General features: G+C 40.5%; 2 protein-coding genes across 3 annotated transcripts in view; both read left to right on the top strand.

Annotated features, from left to right (window-relative positions):
- The first annotated feature begins 1,392 nt into the window (after window positions 1–1,392).
- Window positions 1,393–18,747, top strand: LOC117445482 (epidermal growth factor receptor substrate 15-like). Its single transcript, XM_071202967.1, has 14 exons — window positions 1,393–1,442; window positions 1,534–1,631; window positions 1,882–1,944; window positions 3,583–3,708; window positions 3,970–4,029; window positions 5,534–5,800; window positions 6,193–6,338; window positions 7,220–7,376; window positions 7,553–7,589; window positions 7,673–7,779; window positions 16,048–16,137; window positions 17,758–17,853; window positions 18,100–18,162; window positions 18,727–18,747. Exons 2-14 carry the CDS (start codon window positions 1,575–1,577, stop codon window positions 18,745–18,747), a joined length of 1,290 nt encoding a protein of 429 aa, XP_071059068.1. The 5' UTR covers window positions 1,393–1,442; window positions 1,534–1,574.
- The window catches only part of eps15 (epidermal growth factor receptor pathway substrate 15), a 38,361-nt gene continuing 33,178 nt past the window's right edge, over window positions 17,832–23,014 (top strand). For both annotated transcript variants that reach the window (XM_071202816.1, XM_034082064.2), the window contains exons 1-6: window positions 17,832–17,853; window positions 18,100–18,162; window positions 19,790–19,915; window positions 20,176–20,235; window positions 21,747–22,013; window positions 22,406–22,551. In XM_071202816.1, the coding sequence (XP_071058917.1) occupies window positions 19,802–19,915; window positions 20,176–20,235; window positions 21,747–22,013; window positions 22,406–22,551 (587 nt within the window). In that variant the 5' untranslated portion in view covers window positions 17,832–17,853; window positions 18,100–18,162; window positions 19,790–19,801. The remainder of the gene's footprint in view (window positions 17,854–18,099; window positions 18,163–19,789; window positions 19,916–20,175; window positions 20,236–21,746; window positions 22,014–22,405; window positions 22,552–23,014) is intronic.

Genomic DNA, 23,014 nt, shown 5'->3' on the forward strand with positions numbered 1-23,014 from the left:
TTTTTGCTCCCGATCCGATTCCGATCATTTGATTTTGACAATCTGCCGATAGCCGATTTTTCCCGATCCGATCTTTATGCAATGCATTAAGAGAACAAAAAGGTACAGATAACGGCTGGTCATCCAACGCGATGAGTTCAGCTATCTTGGCTGTTATTGTGTTGGCCTGTTCTCTGTTCTGGGGCAGGTTTCTCTTTCCTTTTGAAAGCCTCTGAAAGTGTCGGTTGTTTTCAGTGCCGTTACCCGAGTGGCCGCTGTGTACTCGCCGTGTTGTTGTTTGTTTCTCAGGTAGCATATTAGATTGGTCGTGTTGAACGTAGCTCTGTTCTTTCCACCACACGGAACCTCCTTCTTGCAAACATTGCATCTGGCTGTTACACTGCCTTCGCTTTCAATTTTATAATACTTCCAAACTCCTGACATTTTCTCCGTCCCGACTCCGAGTCACCAGCTGAACGTAGCCTCTCGTTAGCTTACTGCTACTATTAGACACTGCGTCCACTCTGTTGCCAGCTTTCAGAGAATAAGCAGGTCTGAAAAACAAGCCCAAAAGAAGCAACACATACATGATGTTGTGTAATTTTAAACCAAAACTAAGTCCTCAGGATGACTTTTTGTCATGGTCATTTTGTTTTGTAACATTAAATAAAAATTTTTTTTTTATAAAATAAAAAATCCCGATCCCCGATTTTTTTCTACCGATCCCCGATTTTTGGAAAATCACGTGATCGGCTCCGATCCCCGATCACGTGATCGGATCGGGACATCTCTAGTTTGTTGTATATCAGGGGTGTCCAAACTACGGCCCGGTGGCCAAATGTGTCTCACGCTCGTGAACTGTTAGCGCCGGAATCTCGCAACAGGGTAAACTGCGGATTTGGGCATAAGATGAGGTTTGAGTCTGCGTGATCTGCGTGTAGGGAGGGGCAGCAGCCGTATCATTGGCTAGAACTAGCTAGATCTGATGGATTTGGACATAAGATGAGGGTTGAGTCCTGCGTGATCTGCGTGTAGGGAGGGGCAGCAGCCGTATCATTGGCTAGAACTAGCTAGATCTGATGGATTTGGACATTAACGCGAGGTGAAGTCTAACCGGAACGCGAGAGAGAGATCAGCTGCAGCTCTGCCCGCTGTGAGGGACCGGTTGAGCGGAGCAAAACACACCTTAAGACCTAACACACTTAGCTATGGCACTGTCGTGTACATTGAATTATTCCATTTGATAATATGTAATCAACTTAGGCACCCCTCCCAAAAAAAAGAATTACAATACAAAATATTCATAACTCATATTCGATACCTGAATAATTTAGAATATTCGATTAATCGTTCCCATCCCTAATATTAATCTTGTTAAAGTTCGTGTGTGTGTGTGTGTGTGTGTGTGTTCATAGATCTGGGATTTGGCAGACTCTGAACGTAAAGGTGCTCTTAACAAACAGGTAAATAGTTGCATCATAATGGATTTGCTTTGTTTTATATACGTCGGTTGAGTTTGATTAATACATTTACGTCACGTTGTGTTCCTCGCAGCAATTCTTCATAGCGCTGCGGTTGGTTTGCCTGTGCTCAAAATGGCCTGGAGGTGGCGCTCAAGAGCCTTCATTTTGGCCGTTCCTCCACCTACATTTGGTAAGTATAGTGCTGCAAACATAATAATTTATTTTGAATTAATTTTTTTATTAGAACATTGAAAAATATATTATTTATTCCGAAGAGGCTTTAAAAAATGTTTCAACTCTACTTTATGATGACTTAAATTAACAATTGTCCCATCACCCAAACATTATCTTGAACATCTCCTTTGTCTCTGAGCACATGTTTGTTTTTGAATTTATTTAAAATGTAATCGAAGTCTAACTGAGTTTTGTTTATCTCCAGCACGACACAAGCAGTCCGCAGTTAGCAGGAGGATCAGCCGGTGACCTTCACTGGGTCGTCAAGGTGAGGCAGCATTATCTTTACTATCTTATTGTTTTAGTGTGTCTTAAAGGGGACCTATCATGCAAAATGCACTTTGTGATGTCTTTTATACATCAATGTGTCCCCGGTGTGTCGGGGAACTCACGCAGCGTCCATAAAATAAAACCCTCTCTCTTTTCCTCCGTACCCAAATCTCTAAAAAACGGGGGTACAACAGATCTGACGTCAAATCGGCGGCAGACCACAGAAAGTTGCTATTAGAAACAATGCTTGACGTGTTTTGGACGTAATCTGGTCTTTGTTTACATTAGCAAGCCTCGCTAACACTCAGAGCTAACCTGTACTGGAGAGCACGTGTTTAAAAAACAGGAAATAAAGAAAGGAACTCACCTTGTGATAAACCCGCAAGAGGAAAAGCCTTTGAGCTCCATACTGTTTCAGAGATAATCCTTGATGTGGTTTAGAAACAGGATGGCGTTTTATCACAGCAGAATTTAACTTTAGCTCCGGTAGAATTCTGATCAGGCATTAGCTCCGCCTCCTCTTTTTTTCAGCTAAGGACCCAAAATCCGTGTTTCTCTAACAGGGCTGCAGAAGAGGGGTTTGAGCAGCATGAGGCATGGCTACAACGGGGGAACTGTTTGGTATCTTAAGCAAAAAAACTTCACAGACATGTTTTGTATAGGTATGGCCAAACAATATATGTTTGCCAATATAGCATATAGGTCACATTTAACTTTTATTTCGGATTGTCTCTTTTGCTTAAAAAGATCTGCACGCAGTCATCTGAGAAATGAATACAAATTGATCAACTAAATATGTTTACAGGGGGTGCCGCGGGGTCTTACAAAGGGTATTAAAAGTTGATAAATCAATTTACGAAAAAGTTAAGGCTATTAAAAAAGTATGAAAAGGCATTTTCCAAGGTATTACAGTTTTGCAGCTAGTGTTTTCATAAGTATATAGAATGGTCCAGAGAGGTTGTATTCCACAGTCTGCCTGATGTAGTCATGGGCGTAGGTGTGTAGTGTGATTCTGTGGAGTTTCATTGAGGCATCCCGTTGGGTTTGACGTCATCTGAACAGAACGTCGCGCGCTCACTGCTTGATAGCACGAAGGGTCCGGTTACCCCGGTTGCTAAGGCAACATCGTTTATGGGGAAATGCAAGTCTGCGTCCAAATGGTTGGAAGATAAGGAGGAAGGACAATCAATACTGTATATAGTCAATGTGAGGTAAAGTGGGTCGCCAAGGTAACCGGTTAGAACTCCAAGTGGCGATGAGGTCTTAAAATGTATGGAAAGGGTCTTTAAAAGGTTTTACATTTGACTTCAGGATTCCTGCTTATACCCTGGTTTAATCAAAAAGCTATTTAAAGAAACGTAAGAATATATAATAAATAGCTATATTGCACTCAACAAAAGATGGCAGCCTTTCCTTGTTTCTTAGGGAGAAAGGTCTTCTGTAAACTTGCATAAATAACAAATATATTGTATAGGTTTGGCTCAGTAACATACCATGATGAAAAAATTGTATGCCTTTTGTGAGCAGAGGCATCAGCTGATTTCTTTCAAAATGTAATTCATCATTCTGTTTTTTTATCTTTAGTTTCTGCCCCGTGTTTTGAACCCTCCGTCTCTAATCTGTTTTCTTGTTCCAGCCTGAGGAGAAGATGAAGTTTGACGCCATCTTTGAAAGTCTGGGTCCATCAGGAGGGATTTTAACGGGAGACAAAGTCAAACCCGTCCTGCTCAACTCCAAGCTGCCAGTGGACATCCTGGGCCGGGTACGATCCTAAAACTGGACTTTCGTTTACAATCTATAGACAGAGGAAACTGACAAAGCTAAAGAAAAAAACCCTATGCTTTAAAAAAAGAAAAACAGGAAGTGAATTGAGGCAGGTGGTTTTCAAAAAAAGCTTGAACTAGCTAATTTAAATATCCAGAAAATGAAAAAAAGTGGAAGTGAGATTAGGTTTTGAGTCAGTGCTTACATGGGACATAAAGTTTGTAATGCTGTGCGTGTGTGTGTGTGGTTTTTTTTGAAGGTGTGGGAGCTCAGTGACATCGACAGGGACGGCATGTTGGACAGAGACGAATTTTCTGTGGTAAGAGTTGAGTTGAATATCGAAGCGGAAAGAAACCAATAAAGAGTTTCAGTCACTTAGTTTCAGTGTACGCTGTTTGTTAAAGGTGGGGTAGGTAATGCTGTTGCTAAGCATTGCTATGACAACCAATCTATTTAGCCTTAGGTTTACAGATAATAGTTACACTGTTATTTTTCATAAAAAGCAACAGTAACATTATGTAAAGAAAGTCATAAATACAAATTGAAAAGTTTAAAATTATGGAAAAAAAGATTACGTGCTGTTAAAGGTGGGGTAGGTAATTCACTTCAGAAACACGTGTTGTTATATTCCATGGAATGCTCTTAACATCCCGATAGCAATGAATACATGAAATGCTTTGACGATAAATACATTAAAACATGTAATCTGTGGAAGCCGTGGCGCTGTAGAAAGTACAACCAATCATCTGAGCCGGCTAAAGTAACTGGAGGCCTACCTGCCTGTCAGCCTTCCATCGGGGCACAGACTTATCTCGTGCCCTCATTGGTCATGTGCGCGTTCGTGTGTGTTGGAGGAGGGGCTCTGTGAGGAAGTCTGAAGGAAGGGTGCGTACTTTCAAATTCTAGCGCACTCCAGCTGGTTTCTCCATTCTTACCTACCCTACCTTTAAGAGATATTAAATATTCTGATCATAAATGGAGATATTGTGTCACAACGTCTCAATTGATAAGAACAAGCACATACTAATTTAAGTTTCTCAAAACATCTGATATTTTGAGGGGATTATAAATGTAAGACTTAACATCACTACCCAGTTTAATGCGATTAACAAACGATGTGTATATTGTACATATCTATATATTTTTTCTCTCTGACTCCACTTTAAATTGTTTTCTTTATTCGGCTTTTTTGTTCTTAATTTAATTTATTTATCTTTATTTTTCAAGTATTTAATTCACACAGAAATACAAAAACCGTGTTGTTATTTAATTTATATTATCTAATTATGCTTTCCAGAAATATGATTTTGGGCACACGTGTATTTATATTGTGTGCAGAAATACTTAGATATTCTACTTAATTAAAAGTTATTGTACCACTTTGTTACAAGTATAAGTCCTGAATTCAAAATGTAACATTAATAAAAGTTAAAGTATGAAAAATACTTAAAGTACCAAAGCTAAAAGTGCTTATTATTCAGAAATAAGATATATTATATGATTATACTAGTAATCCATTAATGTGTATATCATTTTAATTGTGCAAGTTGAGCTAACTTTCATTACTATTTATACTGCCAACTATTGGTTGAAATGTAATTTAGCATTGATTGAAAAACACTCAAGTAACATAAAAGTAACTCAAGTAAATGTATGTTGTAGTTACAGTCAACCAGTGATATGTGTATGATCTTTTAAGAATAAAAACATTCTGATTGAAACAAGTAAGACATGTTAAACCAGTGTTAGTAAGGCTGTTAAAACCACAGGATGTTTTTATTGGCAATTGCGTTTCCTAATTGATTTTTGTTGCCCTTTCCCAGGCCATGTATCTGGTGTACAGAGCCCTGGAGGGCGAGCCTGTTCCCATGTCCCTTCCACCCCCCCTGGTTCCTCCCTCCAAGAGGAAAAAGCCCTCTGTGCCCCCCGTGATGCCCCTGTTACCCTCGCCCCCCTCCGTCAAAGACAGTCGCTCCGCCCACACTGCCTCTAAGGCCCTGCCCCCGCCCCCAAGACCCACCCCAGCTCCCGCCCCAGCTCCCGCTCCAGCTCCCGCCCCAGCTCCCGCCCCAACACCAGCCGCCTCCCCTGTGAGTATCAGACCCGACTCTCCTCTGCATGCACCGCCTCAAACACTGCCTCTTAGCTTCAACAACACACATTCATAATGATTTCAAATTGCTTAGCTCACTGCGTCTTTAAGAAAAAGATCAAGAAGGGGGACAGTGTGAAGGTGAGTCCTGAGTTAGGGGTTACGTCGTAGGTTGTTCTTGTATTTGTATGTTGTACTGTTTTATAAGCGTACTGTTCGATGTATCATAGGTCCAATTATGTCGCTTTATAACAGTATATATTAAATATACTGGCTGTTATGTGTGGATTGCACCATTGGGAATGCTTGGAATAATCTGTGTCGTGACAATAAAGGAATCTAATGAAATCTGGAGGTGCTGATTGAAAGTGTGTTTTGTTGCCTGTGCAGTGGGTGGTGTCGACGGCAGAAAAAGCTAAGTACGATGAGCTGTTCAGCAAAACAGACGGGGACATGGACGGCCTCGTGTCGGGACCTGAAGTCAGAGACATCTTCCTCAAAACCGGGCTTCCCTCCGCCACACTCGCACGGATCTGGTAAGTAGGGACGGCAGATCTCTTGGGCAGCAAATAAGACTTTTTCTGACGACCGAAGACACTTAAAAAGCCATAACGTTTTGTACGGGATAGGTTGTTGTGTGAAAAGAAAAGCCGTATGTTGGGGAATTGTTCTCGAAAAGTTTCACATCTGGTCCATCCTTAAATATTATAAAACACTTCCTACTTAGAATTAAACTGTGATTGAGGCACACGCTGCTTGGGTAATTTATGTTCATTTTGACTGACTGTAAAAATGTGCATTAGAAATGACTGATGCCTCATTAAAAATACATTTAACATGCTCACAAACAGGACATCGACAACCAAACAAAAAGCAGAGCCCCTGCATTTTTGTCAGCAAAAAAGTAGCACTTAGTTTATTGTAGTCTGAGTTAATATATATTTGCCTAAAACATGCGATACATACAAAATAGAATAGAAATTCATTTGAAGAAAATCAGTTGCCAGAATAGATTTAGTTGGCATTCAGGAATTGTTAAATCACGTGCTGTGTTTCAAATGTCCACAGTAGAAACTTACAGTTCACTTATGATTGGAGTTGCAAAGAGTAAAGAAACATAAATTGTCAATTAATCTAAAGACAAATGATGTCGCTCGAGTTGATATCGGTGCAGCATGAGGTCTTCATAGCGTGTTGAAACGGCACACGATGAACACAACGATCGGTCAACTATCTCCAATAGTTGTTGCCTGGGGTGTCAATTGTTTCTCTTTTATGTAACCCACTTCTCTCTGTCTGTCTGTCTGTGTGTGTGTGTGTGTTGTTCTCTCTCTCTCTCTCTCTCTCTCTCTCTCTCTCTCTCTCTCTCTCTCTCTCTCTCTCTCTCTCTCTCTCTCTCTCTCTCTCTCTCTCTCAGGGAGCTTTGTGACATCGGAGACATCGGGAAACTGACCCGGGAGCAGTTTGCTCTGGCGCTTCATCTGATCACTCAACGGCTGACGACGGGACTGGAGCCTCCGCAGAGCCTTTCCCCGGAGATGATCCCTCCGTCTGACCGACAGAACGTCAAGCAGGTGAGTCACTACGAGCTCTTAGATCTATCAATAGGACATTGGTGATGTTTGGATTATATTTATTTAACTCCTTTGAGCTGATATTAAAGAAAATGTACATATTATGCTTATGCTTCCTTAATGAGATAGTGGTTTTCCTAAACTTCAAGCTTTGTTCCTTTCTGTTTTAACCACAGATGACTCGATACCACTTTTTAAACGTCTGCCACCAGAGTGCCGACCGACTATGTTTTACATTTCAAGATTAAATTAAGCTCCTGATAATATTGTTGTATGGATTCACTTTCTCTCTGAAGAACCAGCACCTTACCGTGGTAAGAGGTTTTGTGCCCTGATGAACCTGGGGCTGTGTGTCTGGAACCTTGGTTTCCTGGTTGGGTCTCCCATGGCAAATTGGTCTCAGGCAAGGGCCAGACTAAGATTGTAATCATCAATAATCTGGATATAATGATTGAATGGGTGAAAGCAAATAATAGAGTGGCGAGAACAGAAAAAAGCAATCCTTTCCTCGTCCTATAGCGGGGACATTTGAGTTGTTACAGCAAAGGGGACTGCAGATAAATACAAGATTAAATAAATAAATTAGTACACATTGAAGTAGAAAGAAAGATAAGCAGTCAGTACTGAAATAGCAGGCACATAATACATAGAAAGAGTATGTATTGCAAAGTGTTATTTAACAGTATCAAGTAGTGGAACTAAAAATAGCAGCCTTTTAATAGCATTGTAGAATCGTATAAATTGCTTTCTAGTAAATACAGAATATTAACAGCCTTCAAAACCAGGAAAAGACAAACCCTATGACATTACAATATCAGAAATCTCAACACAATGTAAATAATAATTTCCCAGTGTCAATAATTCATCTAAATATTGTGTAACTTCTACATATTGTGTGAACCTCTGCACTATCTTCCCGTCTGCTGCCTATGGGCTCGCCATATGATTGAGGAGTGTTTTTGCAACGCTCATTTAAATAGTCACCAGTACAATGACGACACTGTTCCAGCCGCCAACAGTTCCAGGGACACGATTGTCTCTCGCAGAAAAATAAGTTGCATTGGCCAGAGAAAGATAAGTGTGTGTGTGTAGAAGGTCATCTCGTTGTATTAGCAGTTGACAAAGCTGACAGATGACTAATGCTGTATTTTTGCGTGAGTCTTCTTCTTAGCTCCGTCTTTGCGACACCCTGGTTTTTACACGATGGAAATATTTCACACATCAGGGCTCGACATTATAAATGGCCCGCTGGCCCGGAAGCACTATTTAGACACCCCGGGCCAGCATAACGTACTTTCCACTTGCCCGCTCGGGCCACTAAAAATATTGCTTTAAAAAAATTGTCTGTGGTATTGGTATTTTGACTAGCAATTTAGTTAAATTGTTTCGTTTATTAACGCTACAACATAGCGTTCCGTGAGGCGGTTGTCGTTGTTGGGTGAAAAGCAAACAGCTGTCAGACTATCGCGCCACCTTACCATTCGCCAAAATGTTTTTAATACCAGCGGTAACCGGTAACGTGCCGGGCAAAAAACAATCTTCAAATAAAAGAAAGTCACCGGAGGAGTTAAAGGAGAGTGACAGCCAGCCAGCTTGATCGATGGAGTTGGCTTCTAGTGGCTGCAGTGACGCGTCCTAAAACCCTTTTATAATCTATCGATTAGATTTATGATTCGAAAATTATAAAAGTAGGGTAGACATGTGGAGATTATCCGGCTGAACAAAACGTGCATTTATCAAACAGGTTAGTTTTCCACAGACCTTATTTCCAGCTATTTTCCAAAACCCTGTGGAGAAATCCCGTTGCTTTTTGTGGAGGGAACCAGCAGCTTACTTCCTGGTTTTAGGACGCGTCACTGCACCTCTCAATATGATGCTACGTATGATAAACAAGGTCTTCTTTAGTCGGCTCTGTACATCAATGCCGATATGCTGACAGTAAGTGAAGAGTAGACACTATAAAGGTATTGGCTTTAGGGAAATGTCCCAGCAGTTTAGGATAATGAAGAATCTAATCTATAGCCATTACATGTCTAACTCCTAATGACAGGAAGGCAGAAAGCGCATTATACAAATAATAATACTCATAATAGCAGACATTTTTAACAATGACCACAATATCATTATTTTAATAAACCAAATATGAACAATTGAGGGAAATGAGGAAGAACTGATGATTCAAATGTTGTTGTAGGCTACAAGTAGTAATGTAGTTAGTGCATAAATTACTATAGCAATAAATGTGTTAATTTTCTTAATTTGAAGTCGATTTTTTTTGGACGAATGCTCCGGGCCAGTGGCATTTTACCCTTAATGTCTACCCCTGCACATGCTAATTTTTGTCTCTGTGATGCAACAAGAGCTTTATGCCCTGGTTGAAATGGCCACTCCCCTCCTGTTGACTCACAACTCCGACAACTACCGTCCACTCGTTTCCTCTTTTGCTGCACCTGTCGATTTAATAGCAAAACAAACCGATTGTCAGATTGAGCTATATGGAGAAGGAACTGCTGCTTCCTTTCCTGTTCGGCACAGCAGTGGACGTATGAACACCGGAAAGGGGGGTGTTGAGAGAGGATATGACAGAAGGCAACTTTAGCTGTTGTCTGTGGAGTGACGCCCTGTCGTTAAAGTGTCTGACGCTGACCATCAGTCGCCTCTTGAAATGTAGACGATATCTTGAAGTCTCTCTGCGGTTTAGCTTCTGTGTCATGTTGACTCGGATGTTTAATGTATGGTCATGTGAAACGCTTGATGTGCTCATCTTGGCCAAAGGAATCATGAGTGGTATTATGTAGCTAGTGCGGAGACGATTCATTGATTGAGAACATTATTTGAAGACAGCTTTGACAAATCGACTAACCAGTAAAACATTTACCGGTTAAATGTATCTGGGGTGGGCAGAGTTTGTCATCTATGGCGCTGGAAACTCGTGACCTTTTTCTCAACTTGTTGTGTTTCAGTTCAATTCAAGATCAGCTGTTTTATCTCCAAAAAAGAATAGACATATTATTAAAGAAAAAAGGCAAAGAAAAATATGGTGCCAGCCGAATCTGAAGTTTTGATTGCTTTCATGATCAATTCATTTTATATATCATGTTCTCCTCAAGTCTTCTGGAATATAAAATGTCTTGTTTTGTTAAAATATTCAGTTTTAATATAAATATAAAACGGAGAAATCAAGAAAATCCACATATTTAAGCTTTTTCTGCTATTTTACAACAAGCAATTCCTTACAACAATACTTATCAAATACAATACTGTTTTTCTGTCGATCACATTGAGTTGATTTGATTACCGGTACTTCTCGGACTATAAAGCGCACCTGCATATAAGCCGCAGCAGCTAAATTGTCCGTCTGTCTTGCTCTCGTTCTGTCTCTCGGTTCCACTTTCACTTTTGGCGCGCTACCTGTCTCACTCTTTTCCGGCCTCCAGCTTTTCCTGCTGGAGCCCGCCGCTTAGAGGGCGCGGACCGGTCCTAGAGCCCATAGGGTTAAAGGTGGTTAATTTTACCTGTAAAATCCATAGATTTAGGAGGTTCCCTAGTGGCCGTTAGCTGTACAAAGAAAATGGGGGGAAAAAGTCGCGGCTTATAGTCCGAAAAGTACGGTAATCGTTGCAGTTCTAGTAAACGCAATTATCCTGTCTGGTGTTCTTTCAATGCTTCATCCGACCTGACGGTTGGCTCTTTAATCATTGTGCAAACTAGGGCTGCTCAATTAATCGTATTTTTAATCGCGATTACGATTATGGCTTGCAACGATTACGAAAACAACGTAATAAAAATAAAACGATTATTTTTTTATTATTATTCTTACTTTTCCCCCCCAATTTTTTTTTGTTTTTCAGTTGAATTCTACTTAAAGTTCAGGGTAATCAACTGTTAAAAACGTACTGTTGAAAAAAAAAATTCTCCAATGAATGGATGTTTTCAAAGTCAATGAATAATCGCAATTCATTATTGACCCAAATAATCGAGATTATGATTTTTGCCATAATCGAGCAGCCCTAAAAACTGTTGTATTTCTGTATTACAAGTCTTATTCTCTGGCTCAGTAAACTGCATATGTCCCTTTGTGTCTGAGCAGTGATCAAAGTCACTGTGTTCATTTCTCCTTGCCAGATGTTTTGGGTCATTGACAAATAATACAGCTGTTTTACACACGATGAAACGCTGAGTTATGAACATATTGGTTAAAGCCCGTGTGTCTGCGGCCGCCATCTGTAACAGATCAGGCTTTTACTTTTTCCTGACAGCTGCATCGGTTCGGAAAGGAACTCGCTTTCTGAAGCCAGCGAACACGTGTTGCCAGAACTGAGAAAGCATAATAAAGAACAAGTTTATTCTCGAGGACTATTTTAAAGGTTCAATTTAAGGGTTGGAGAAATGTTTGAATCATTCTGTAAACTCACATGTTGTATTTGACCCTTTCTTTACAGCTTTCCACTGGAAATCCCATCTATGACAAATACTATCGACAGGTAAGCAAATATATCTTCCCCAGATAAAAAATGTTTATTTATGATTGCGATTGTTACGTTCCCTCCTGGACTAGAGGGAGAGGCTGCACCTGAGGGAGAGGCTGCACCTGAGGGAGAGGCTGCACCTGAGGGAGATAATCAGAGGGGGAGGGAGGGAGAGACAGACAGACAGACAGACACACACACACAACAGCGATGTTGTCTTTTATACTATTGTATGTCTTTCACATACTTAATATTGTATTTAGGATCCCCATTAGTTATTATCATAGTCATAACTAATCCTCCTTAACTCTATATGAAAGATAAGACAAGAAAAATCATGTACCGTACTTTTCGGACTATGAAGCGCACCTGCATATAAGCCGCAGCAGCTAAATTGTCCGCCTGTCTTGCTCTCGTTCTGTCTCTCGGTTCCACTTTACTTTGGCGCGCTACCTGTCTCACTCTTTTCCGGCCTCCAGCTTTTCCTGCTGGAGCCCGCCGCTTAAAGGTGGCGGGCGCGGACCGGTCCTAGAGCCCATAGTGTTAAGGTGGTTAATTTTACCTGTAAAATCCATAGATGTAGGAGGTTCCCTAGTGGCCGTTGGCTGTACAAAAAAAATGGGGGAAAAAGTCGCGGCTTATAGTCCAAAAAGTACGGTACACATTATTTGTATTGTGTACCTGCAATACCTAAGCTAGCACCTCAAATATATTCAAACCTTCCCATACAGAATATTATTTGTAGCCTAAACTGATTTTTTATTTCTTAGTTCACATAAATTAGATTAGATATACTTTATTGATTCCAAATTGGAAAAAGGTTTTGAACAGCCATTTGTAAACAAGGCAGTGCACACGCTGTTGAGTTAATAAAATATAAAATAAAACAGTATATATTTAAAGAGTATCTATAGTATTCACAATACAAAATATACAGGAAAAAGTAACAATACTCTTTACTAGCTCAAACTACTACTTAAAATAGATTTATATATATATATATATATATATATATATATTATTATATTTCACTTGTTAGACGCTTTTATCCAAATCGACTTACATACTCAATGCTGTGGACAATCCCCACAGGAGCAATTTGGGGTGAAGTGTCTCAGGGACCCAACGACATGCTGACTGCAGTGGGACTCGAACTTGCTATCCCCTGATTCGAAGTTCAGCGCACTATCCACTGAGCCACAGCCTCCCACTTCCAATATATAAACAAAGGATACTATATACGTTATACAAGTTAGCTCTGGTTAAAAGTGTGGACAATAAATAATAGGCAGACAGTGACAACATTGCTATATCATCATTTTAAGATAACGTAACTGGCTGGAGTTAAAAAATAAACAATTGTGGGAGAAATAATTGTATTGAAATAATGTTATTTGTCATGTTGGTGCACTGAGCCTAAAACTAGCTCAAGCAGCTTAAATGAAATGTGGTGTGCTTCTGTGTCCACTACAGAAGTGTCTCTCTGAATTAATAATGTTTCCGTTTGCTCGGCATGTCGGGGGAGCTCCCTTTGAGCCTCATGAAAGACTTTCAACAGATCCAATAGCAAGCTAGCTGAGAAAAAAGCTCGGGTTTATTATCAGTATTGATTCACGAGACTCAGAGACTCCTCCGTCCAACAGAGCAAACCCCACAGTTTTCATTAGTTCTTTATTTGCCTCTCTCTTTCTCACATTCAAAATGTTTTCAGCGTTGTAGTCTGAAGCTATTTGTCTCAGCTGCAGAGATGGGTTACTGATGTTTTCAGATCTTATTCAAACCAAGGAACCCTCAGCTGAAAGAGACACAAAGCAGGGACCGATGTATACAATTTAATTGCATACCAGACGTTCAATAACACATAGGTTGGCCATGTAGGGTGTCATGTATACAAAACCTTTCTGTGAGGCATACAATGCACACATATTAATATGATATGCATTAATTGCGGTACCATGTTCAGGGATTTAGCATTGCTTTGCTAGCTAACGGTATTACCTAGCCCCCAGGAAGTGCGCCGGACTCTGATGAAAATATTCGTTGTGTCCAAACGGCGGTACTACAACTTCCGTATCAGTCCGTGTCGTCACTGGGCCCAGAAAGACTTTTCCCCATTGACTAACATGGGGAAAGAGACGTCTGTAAATCAGCGGATACTTTTTTTAAACTAAATAAACTACCCAGTATGAACACTCTTATAGCCCTTATTATAATCATTAGGTCCTTAAAGTTGTAAAATGCACTAAAAGCCGAATCTAGATTTATTTTCTGTCTCCATTCATTCTACTGAGCCGAGAGTCGGAGCTCGGGGGGCGGGGCTTAAGGGGCGCATGCTCTGTGAGCGCACATACGGGTTCTTCTCATGGATGTATAATAAGAACTGGATACAGCGTGGGAGGCGGAGTCTCGTTCTTTCCTATGAGAGCTGCTCATTGGCGCATGAGGACAAAATCTCCCAACTTTCGAGAGAGCGAAACGTCACAGATTACCCAGCATGCCTAGCTGTCAGAGCAGAAGTACCCGTATGTGCGCTCATAGAGCATGCGCAGTAGAGTTGCCCCTTAAGCCCCGCCCCCTGAGCTCCCACTCAGATGCGCGTTCATAATGCCGAGGAAAATAACTCTCAGAATAACGTTATTAGCACATTTTACAACTTGAGGACCTACCGTTTTTAATAAGGGCTATACAAATGTTCATACTGGGTATTTTATTTAGTTAAAAAAAATATATCCAGTGATTTACAGACGTCTCTTTCCCAATGTTAGTCAATGGAAAAAGTCTTTCTGGGACCAGTGACGTCACGGACTGATACGGAAGTTGCAGTAGCGCCGTTTGGACACAACGAATATTTTCCTCAGAGTCCGGCGCACTTCCTGGGGGCTTGGTACTTCTGCTCTGACAGATAGGCATGATGGGTAATCTGTGATGTTACGCTCTCTCAAAAGTTGGGCCATTTTGTCCTCATGCGCCAATGAGCAGCTCTCATAGGAAAGAACGAGAACCCGCCTCCGACGCTGTATCCAGTTCTTATTATACATCCATGGGTATTACACTAGACTCAAAGCTAGCTGGTAGACTATCATTTAGGTTGTGCAAATACATTTTTGCTAATGCTAATAGCAATAATTATAATGCTAATAATATGTTGGATTTATTCAGAATCATAAAACTTGTTTATCCCGGGGGAAATTGGGTTTTGTGCCAGGTCCTCCATTTTGAAATTAAATATTTTAAAATATAAAAATATATTATCTTAAAGGGGACCATCAACATGTGTCCCCGGTGTGTCGGGGAACTCACGCAGCGTCAGGAAATAAAACCCTCTCTCTTTTCCTCCGTACTCAAATCTCTAAAAACGGGGAACAACGGAGCTGATCCAGATTTGCGTCCGATTTGACGTAATATCTGAAATGTGACCCACGGCCCAATCAGAAACGTTGCTATCAGAAACAATGCCCGACTGTTTTGGACGTAATATGGTCGGTTGTTTACATTAGCATCGCTAACACTCAGAGCTAACCTGCACTGGAGAGCCATGTGTGTGAAGAAGCAGGAAGTAGAAAGGAACCTCACCCTTGTGGTGAACCGGCAAGAGAGAAAGCCCTTTGGCTCCAGACTGTTTCAGATCCTTGATAATCCATGATATGGCGTTTCATCACGGCAGCATTTAGTTTAGACGGTAGCTGCCGGGTCCCGCATGAGCTCCGCCCCCTACTTTTTAAAGCTTTATACCCAAATCAGCACTTTAGAAACAGGAAGTGAAATAGAGGGACATGAGGCATGGCTAGAATGATCTGTTTGGTATTTTGAGCAAAACACTTCATAAACATGTTGTTTATATATTTGTATATATCTGAGACCTGTGCTATTGCCTAAAAATAACATGATAGGTGACCTTTAAGTAAACACACAAAGTTAAAGTAACAATGTGAAATATATATATATAATAAAATATAATTATTCATATACACATAAAACATTAAAGTAAATGTCAAATATAAGGTAGAATTAAATAAAAATAGAATAACAATATTTATATAAACATAAGAAATGATTGAACTGTATTTTCAGACTTATTTAACATTTAAGAAACTCTTTCAAAACATTATTAAATCTAAGGACGACCTGTTGAAGATCCACGGTAAATAAACTACAAGTTACTGTGTTTGCAATGTTATTTATTTGTTTATTTTTGTGTACAGGTTGATCCGACTGGCAGTGGGCGGGTGGCGGCCGCTGATGCTGCTCTCTTCCTGAAGAGGTCGGGTTTGGCAGACTTGGTCCTGGGGAAGGTGAGCAAAGACTCTCGGAGCAACGTCATTAGTCTCTATTGTCTCTGCTGTTTCTATTCAAACCGTTTGTTGTAGGGATGTCCCGATCACCTTTTTTTGCTCCCGATCCGATTCCGATCATTTGATTTTGACAATCTGCCGATACCGATTTTTCCCGATCCGATCTTTATGCAATGCATTAAGAGAACAAAAAGGTAACAGATAACGGCTGGTCATCCAACGCGATGAGTTCAGCTATCTTGGCTGTTATTGTGTTGGCCTGTTCTCTGTTCTGGGGCAGTTTCTCTTTCCTTTTGAAAGCCTCTGAAAGTGTCGGTTGTTTCAGTGCCGTTACCCGAGTGGCCGCTGTGTACTCGCCGTGTTGTTGTTTGTTTCTCAGGTAGCATATTAGATTGGTCGTGTTGAACGTAGCTCTGTTCTTTCCACCACACGGAACCTCCTTCTTGCAAACATTGCATCTGGCTGTTACACTGCCTTCGCTTTCAATTTTATAATACTTCCAAACTCCTGACATTTTCTCCGTCCCGACTCCCGAGTCACCAGCTGAACGTAGCCTCTCGTTAGCTTACTGCTACTATTAGACACTGCGTCCACTCTGTTGCCAGCTTTCAGAGGAATAAGCAGGTCTGAAAACAAGCCCAAAAGAAGCAACACATACATGATGTTGTGTAATTTTAAACCAAAACTAAGTCCTCAGGATGACTTTTTGTCATGGTCATTTTTGTTTTGTAACATTAAATAAAAATTTTTTTTTTATAAAAATAAAAAATCCCGATCCCCGATTTTTTTCTACCGATCCCCGATTTTTGGAAAATCACGTGATCGGCTCCGATCCCCGATCACGTGATCGGATCGGGACATCTCTAGTTTGTTGTATATCAGGGGTGTCCAAACTACGGCCCGGTGGCCAAATGTGTCTCACGCTCGTGAACTGTTAGCGCCGGAATCTCGCAACAGGGTAACTGCGGATTTGGGCATAAGATGAGGTTTGAGTCTGCGTGATCTGCGTGTAGGGAGGGGCAGCAGCCGTATCATTGGCTAGAACTAGCTAGATCTGATGGATTTGGACATAAGATGAGGGTTGAGTCTGCGTGATCTGCGTGTAGGGAGGGGCAGCAGCCGTATCATTGGCTAGAACTAGCTAGATCTGATGGATTTGGACATTAACGCGAGTGAAGTCTAACCGGACGCGAGAGAGAGATCAGCTGCAGCTCTGCCCGCTGTGAGGGACCGGTGAGCGGAGCAAAACACACCTTAAGACCTAACACACTTAGCTATGGCACTGTCGTGTACATTGAATTATTCCATTTGATAATATGTAATCAACTTAGGCACCCCTCCCAAAAAAAGAAATTACAATACAAATATTCATAACTCATATTCGATACCTGAATAATTTAGAATATTCGATTAATCGTTCCCATCCCTAATATTAATCTTGTTAAAGTTCGTGTGTGTGTGTGTGTGTGTGTGTGTTCATAGATCTGGGATTTGGCAGACTCTGAACGTAAAGGTGCTCTTAACAAACAGGTAAATAGTTGCATCATAATGGATTTGCTTGTTTTATATACGTCGGTTGAGTTTGATTAATACATTTACGTCACGTTGTGTTCCTCGCAGCAATTCTTCATAGCGCTGCGGTTGGTTGCCTGTGCTCAAAATGGCCTGGAGGTGGCGCTCAAGAGCCTTCATTTGGCCGTTCCTCCACCTACATTTGTAAGTATAGTGCTGCAAACATAATATTTATTTTGAATTAATTTTTTTATTAGAAACATGAAAATATATTATTTATTCCGAAGAGGCTTTAAAAATGTTTCAACTCTACTTTATGATGACTTAAATTAACAATTGTCCCATCACCCAAACATTATCTTGAACATCTCCTTTGTCTCTGAGCACATGTTTGTTTTTGAATTTATTTAAAATGTAATCGAAGTCTAACTGAGTTTTGTTTATCTCCAGCACGACACAAGCAGTCCGCAGTTAGCAGGAGGATCAGCCGGTGACCTTCACTGGGTCGTCAAGGTGAGGCAGCATTATCTTTACTATCTTATTGTTTTAGTGTGTCTTAAAGGGGACCTATCATGCAAAATGCACTTTGTGATGTCTTTTATACATCAATGTGTCCCCGGTGTGTCGGGGAACTCACGCAGCGTCAGAAAATAAAACCCTCTCTCTTTTCCTCCGTACCCAAATCTCTAAAAACGGGGGTACAACAGATCTGACGTCAAATCGGCGGCAGACCCACAGAAAGTTGCTATTAGAAACAATGCTTGACGTGTTTTGGACGTAATCTGGTCTTTGTTTACATTAGCAAGCCTCGCTAACACTCAGAGCTAACCTGTACTGGAGAGCACGTGTTTAAAAAACAGGAAATAAAGAAAGGAACTCACCTTGTGATAAACCCGCAAGAGGAAAAGCCTTTGAGCTCCATACTGTTTCAGAGATAATCCTTGATGTGGTTTAGAACAGGATGGCGTTTTATCACAGCAGAATTTAACTTTAGCTCCGGTAGAATTCTGATCAGGCATTAGCTCCGCCTCCTCTTTTTTTCAAGCTAAGGACCCAAAATCCGTGTTTCTCTAACAGGGCTGCAGAAGAGGGGTTTGAGCAGCATGAGGCATGGCTACAACGGGGGAACTGTTTGGTATCTTAAGCAAAAAACTTCACAGACATGTTTTGTATAGGTATGGCCAAACAATATATGTTTCCAATATAGCATGATAGGTCCACTTTAAACTTTTTATTTCTGAATTGTCTCTTTGCTTAAAAAGATCTGCACGCAGTCATCTGAGAAATGAATACAAATTGATCAACTAAATATGTTTACAGGGGGTCCGCGGGGTCTTACAAAGTATTAAAAGTTGATAAATCAATTTAGCGAAAATTAAGGCTATTAAAAAGTATGAAAAGGCATTTTCCAAGGTATTACATTTTGCAGCTAGTTTTCAATAAGTATATAAATGGTCCAGAGAGGTTGTATTCCACAGTCTGCCTGAATGTAGTCATGGCGTAGGTGTGTAGTGTGATTCTGTGGAGTTTATTGATGGCATCCCGTTGGGTTTGACGTCATCTGAACAGGACGTCGCGCGCTCACTGCTTGATAGCACGAAGGTCCGTTTACGCCGGTTGCTAAGCAACATCGTTATGGGGAAATGCAAGTCTGCGTCCAAATGGTTGGAAGATAAGGAGGAAGGACAATCAATACTGTATATAGTCAATGTGAGGTAAAGTGGGTCGCCAAGGTAACCGGTTAGAACTCCAAGTGGCGATGAGGTCTTAAAATGTATGGAAAGGGTCTTAAAAGGTTTTTACATTTGACTTCAGGATTCCTGCTTATACCCTGGTTTAATCAAAAAGCTATTTAAAGAAACGTAAGAATATATAATAAATAGCTATATTGCACTCAACAAAAGATGGCAGCCTTTCCTTGTTTCTTAGGGAGAAAGGTCTTCTGTAAACTTGCATAAATAACAAATATATTGTATAGGTTTGGCTCAGTAACATACCATGATGAAAAAATTGTATGCCTTTTGTGAGCAGAGGCATCAGCTGATTTCTTTCAAAATGTAATTCATCATTCTGTTTTTTTATCTTTAGTTTCTGCCCCGTGTTTTGAACCCTCCGTCTCTAATCTGTTTTCTTGTTCCAGCCTGAGGAGAAGATGAAGTTTGACGCCATCTTTGAAAGTCTGGGTCCATCAGGAGGGATTTTAACGGGAGACAAAGTCAAACCCGTCCTGCTCAACTCCAAGCTGCCAGTGGACATCCTGGGCCGGGTACGATCCTAAAACTGGACTTTCGTTTACAATCTATAGACAAGAGAAACTGACAAAGCTAAAGAAAAAAACCCTATGCTTTAAAAAAAGAAAAACAGGAAGTGAATTGAGGCAGGTGGTTTTCAAAAAAAGCTTGAACTAGCTAATTTAAATATCCAGAAAATGAAAAAAGTGGAAGTGAGATTAGGTTTTGAGTCAGTGCTTACATGGGACATAAAGTTTGTAATGCTGTGCGTGTGTGTGTGTGGTTTTTTTTGAAGGTGTGGGAGCTCAGTGACATCGACAGGGACGGCATGTTGGACAGAGACGAATTTTCTGTGGTAAGAGTTGAGTTGAATATCGAAGCGGAAAGAAACCAATAAAGAGTTTCAGTCACTTAGTTTCAGTGTACGCTGTTTGTTAAAGGTGGGGTAGGTAATGCTGTTGCTAAGCATTGCTATGACAACCAATCTATTTAGCCTTAGGTTTACAGATAATAGTTACACTGTTATTTTTCATAAAAAGCAACAGTAACATTATGTAAAGAAAGTCATAAATACAAATTGAAAAGTTTAAAATTATGGAAAAAAAGATTACGTGCTGTTAAAGGTGGGGTAGGTAATTCACTTCAGAAACACGTGTTGTTATATTCCATGGAATGCTCTTAACATCCCGATAGCAATGAATACATGAAATGCTTTGACGATAAATACATTAAAACATGTAATCTGTGGAAGCCGTGGCGCTGTAGAAAGTACAACCAATCATCTGAGCCGGCTAAAGTAACTGGATGGCCTACCTGCCTGTCAGCCTTCCATCGGGGCACAGACTTATCTCGTGCCCTCATTGGTCATGTGCGCGTTCGTGTGTGTTGGAGGAGGGGCTCTGTGAGGAAGTCTGAAGGAAGGGTGCGTACTTTCAAATTCTAGCGCACTCCAGCTGGTTTCTCCATTCTTACCTACCCTACCTTTAAGAGATATTAAATATTCTGATCATAAATGGAGATATTGTGTCACAACGTCTCAATTGATAAGAACAAGCACATACTAATTTAAGTTTCTCAAAACATCTGATATTTTGAGGGGATTATAAATGTAAGACTTAACATCACTACCCAGTTTAATGCGATTAACAAACGATGTGTATATTGTACATATCTATATATTTTTTCTCTCTGACTCCACTTTAAATTGTTTTCTTTATTCGGCTTTTTTGTTCTTAATTTAATTTATTTATCTTTTATTTTTCAAGTATTTAATTCACACAGAAATACAAAAACCGTGTTGTTATTTAATTTATATTATCTAATTATGCTTTCCAGAAATATGATAGATTTTGGGCACACGTGTATTTATATTGTGTGCAGAAATACTTAGATATTCTACTTAATTAAAAGTTATTGTACCACTTTGTTACAAGTATAAGTCCTGAATTCAAAATGTAACATTAATAAAAGTTAAAGTATGAAAATATACTTAAAGTACCAAAGCTAAAAGTGCTTATTATTCAGAAATAAGATATATTATATGATTATACTAGTAATCCATTAATGTGTATATCATTTTAATTGTGCAAGTTGAGCTAACTTTCATTACTATTTATACTGCCAACTATTGGTTGAAATGTAATTTAGCATTGATTGAAAAACACTCAAGTAACATAAAAGTAACTCAAGTAAATGTATGTTGTAGTTACAGTCAACCAGTGATATGTGTATGATCTTTTAAGAATAAAAACATTCTGATTGAAACAAGTAAGACATGTTAAACCAGTGTTAGTAAGGCTGTTAAAACCACAGGATGTTTTTATTGGCAATTGCGTTTCCTAATTGATTTTTGTTGCCCTTTCCCAGGCCATGTATCTGGTGTACAGAGCCCTGGAGGGCGAGCCTGTTCCCATGTCCCTTCCACCCCCCCTGGTTCCTCCCTCCAAGAGGAAAAAGCCCTCTGTGCCCCCCGTGATGCCCCTGTTACCCTCGCCCCCCTCCGTCAAAGACAGTCGCTCCGCCCACACTGCCTCTAAGGCCCTGCCCCCGCCCCCAAGACCCACCCCAGCTCCCGCCCCAGCTCCCGCTCCAGCTCCCGCCCCAGCTCCCGCCCCAACACCAGCCGCCTCCCCTGTGAGTATCAGACCCGACTCTCCTCTGCATGCACCGCCTCAAACACTGCCTCTTAGCTTCAACAACACACATTCATAATGATTTCAAATTGCTTAGCTCACTGCGTCTTTAAGAAAAAGATCAAGAAGGGGGACAGTGTGAAGGTGAGTCCTGAGTTAGGGGTTACGTCGTAGGTTGTTCTTGTATTTGTATGTTGTACTGTTTTATAAGCGTACTGTTCGATGTATCATAGGTCCAATTATGTCGCTTTATAACAGTATATATTAAATATACTGGCTGTTATGTGTGGATTGCACCATTGGGAATGCTTGGAATAATCTGTGTCGTGACAATAAAGGAATCTAATGAAATCTGGAGGTGCTGATTGAAAGTGTGTTTTGTTGCCTGTGCAGTGGGTGGTGTCGACGGCAGAAAAAGCTAAGTACGATGAGCTGTTCAGCAAAACAGACGGGGACATGGACGGCCTCGTGTCGGGACCTGAAGTCAGAGACATCTTCCTCAAAACCGGGCTTCCCTCCGCCACACTCGCACGGATCTGGTAAGTAGGGACGGCAGATCTCTTGGGCAGCAAATAAGACTTTTTCTGACGACCGAAGACACTTAAAAAGCCATAACGTTTTGTACGGGATAGGTTGTTGTGTGAAAAGAAAAGCCGTATGTTGGGGAATTGTTCTCGAAAAGTTTCACATCTGGTCCATCCTTAAATATTATAAAACACTTCCTACTTAGAATTAAACTGTGATTGAGGCACACGCTGCTTGGGTAATTTATGTTCATTTTGACTGACTGTAAAAATGTGCATTAGAAATGACTGATGCCTCATTAAAAATACATTTAACAATGCTCACAAACAGGACATCGACAACCAAACAAAAAGCAGAGCCCCTGCATTTTTGTCAGCAAAAAAGTAGCACTTAGTTTATTGTAGTCTGAGTTAATATATATTTGCCTAAAACATGCGATACATACAAAATAGAATAGAAATTCATTTGAAGAAAATC

Source organism: Pseudochaenichthys georgianus, chromosome 4 (genome assembly GCF_902827115.2).
Source record: "Pseudochaenichthys georgianus chromosome 4, fPseGeo1.2, whole genome shotgun sequence".
In the NCBI taxonomy this organism is placed as follows: domain Eukaryota; kingdom Metazoa; phylum Chordata; class Actinopteri; order Perciformes; family Channichthyidae; genus Pseudochaenichthys; species Pseudochaenichthys georgianus.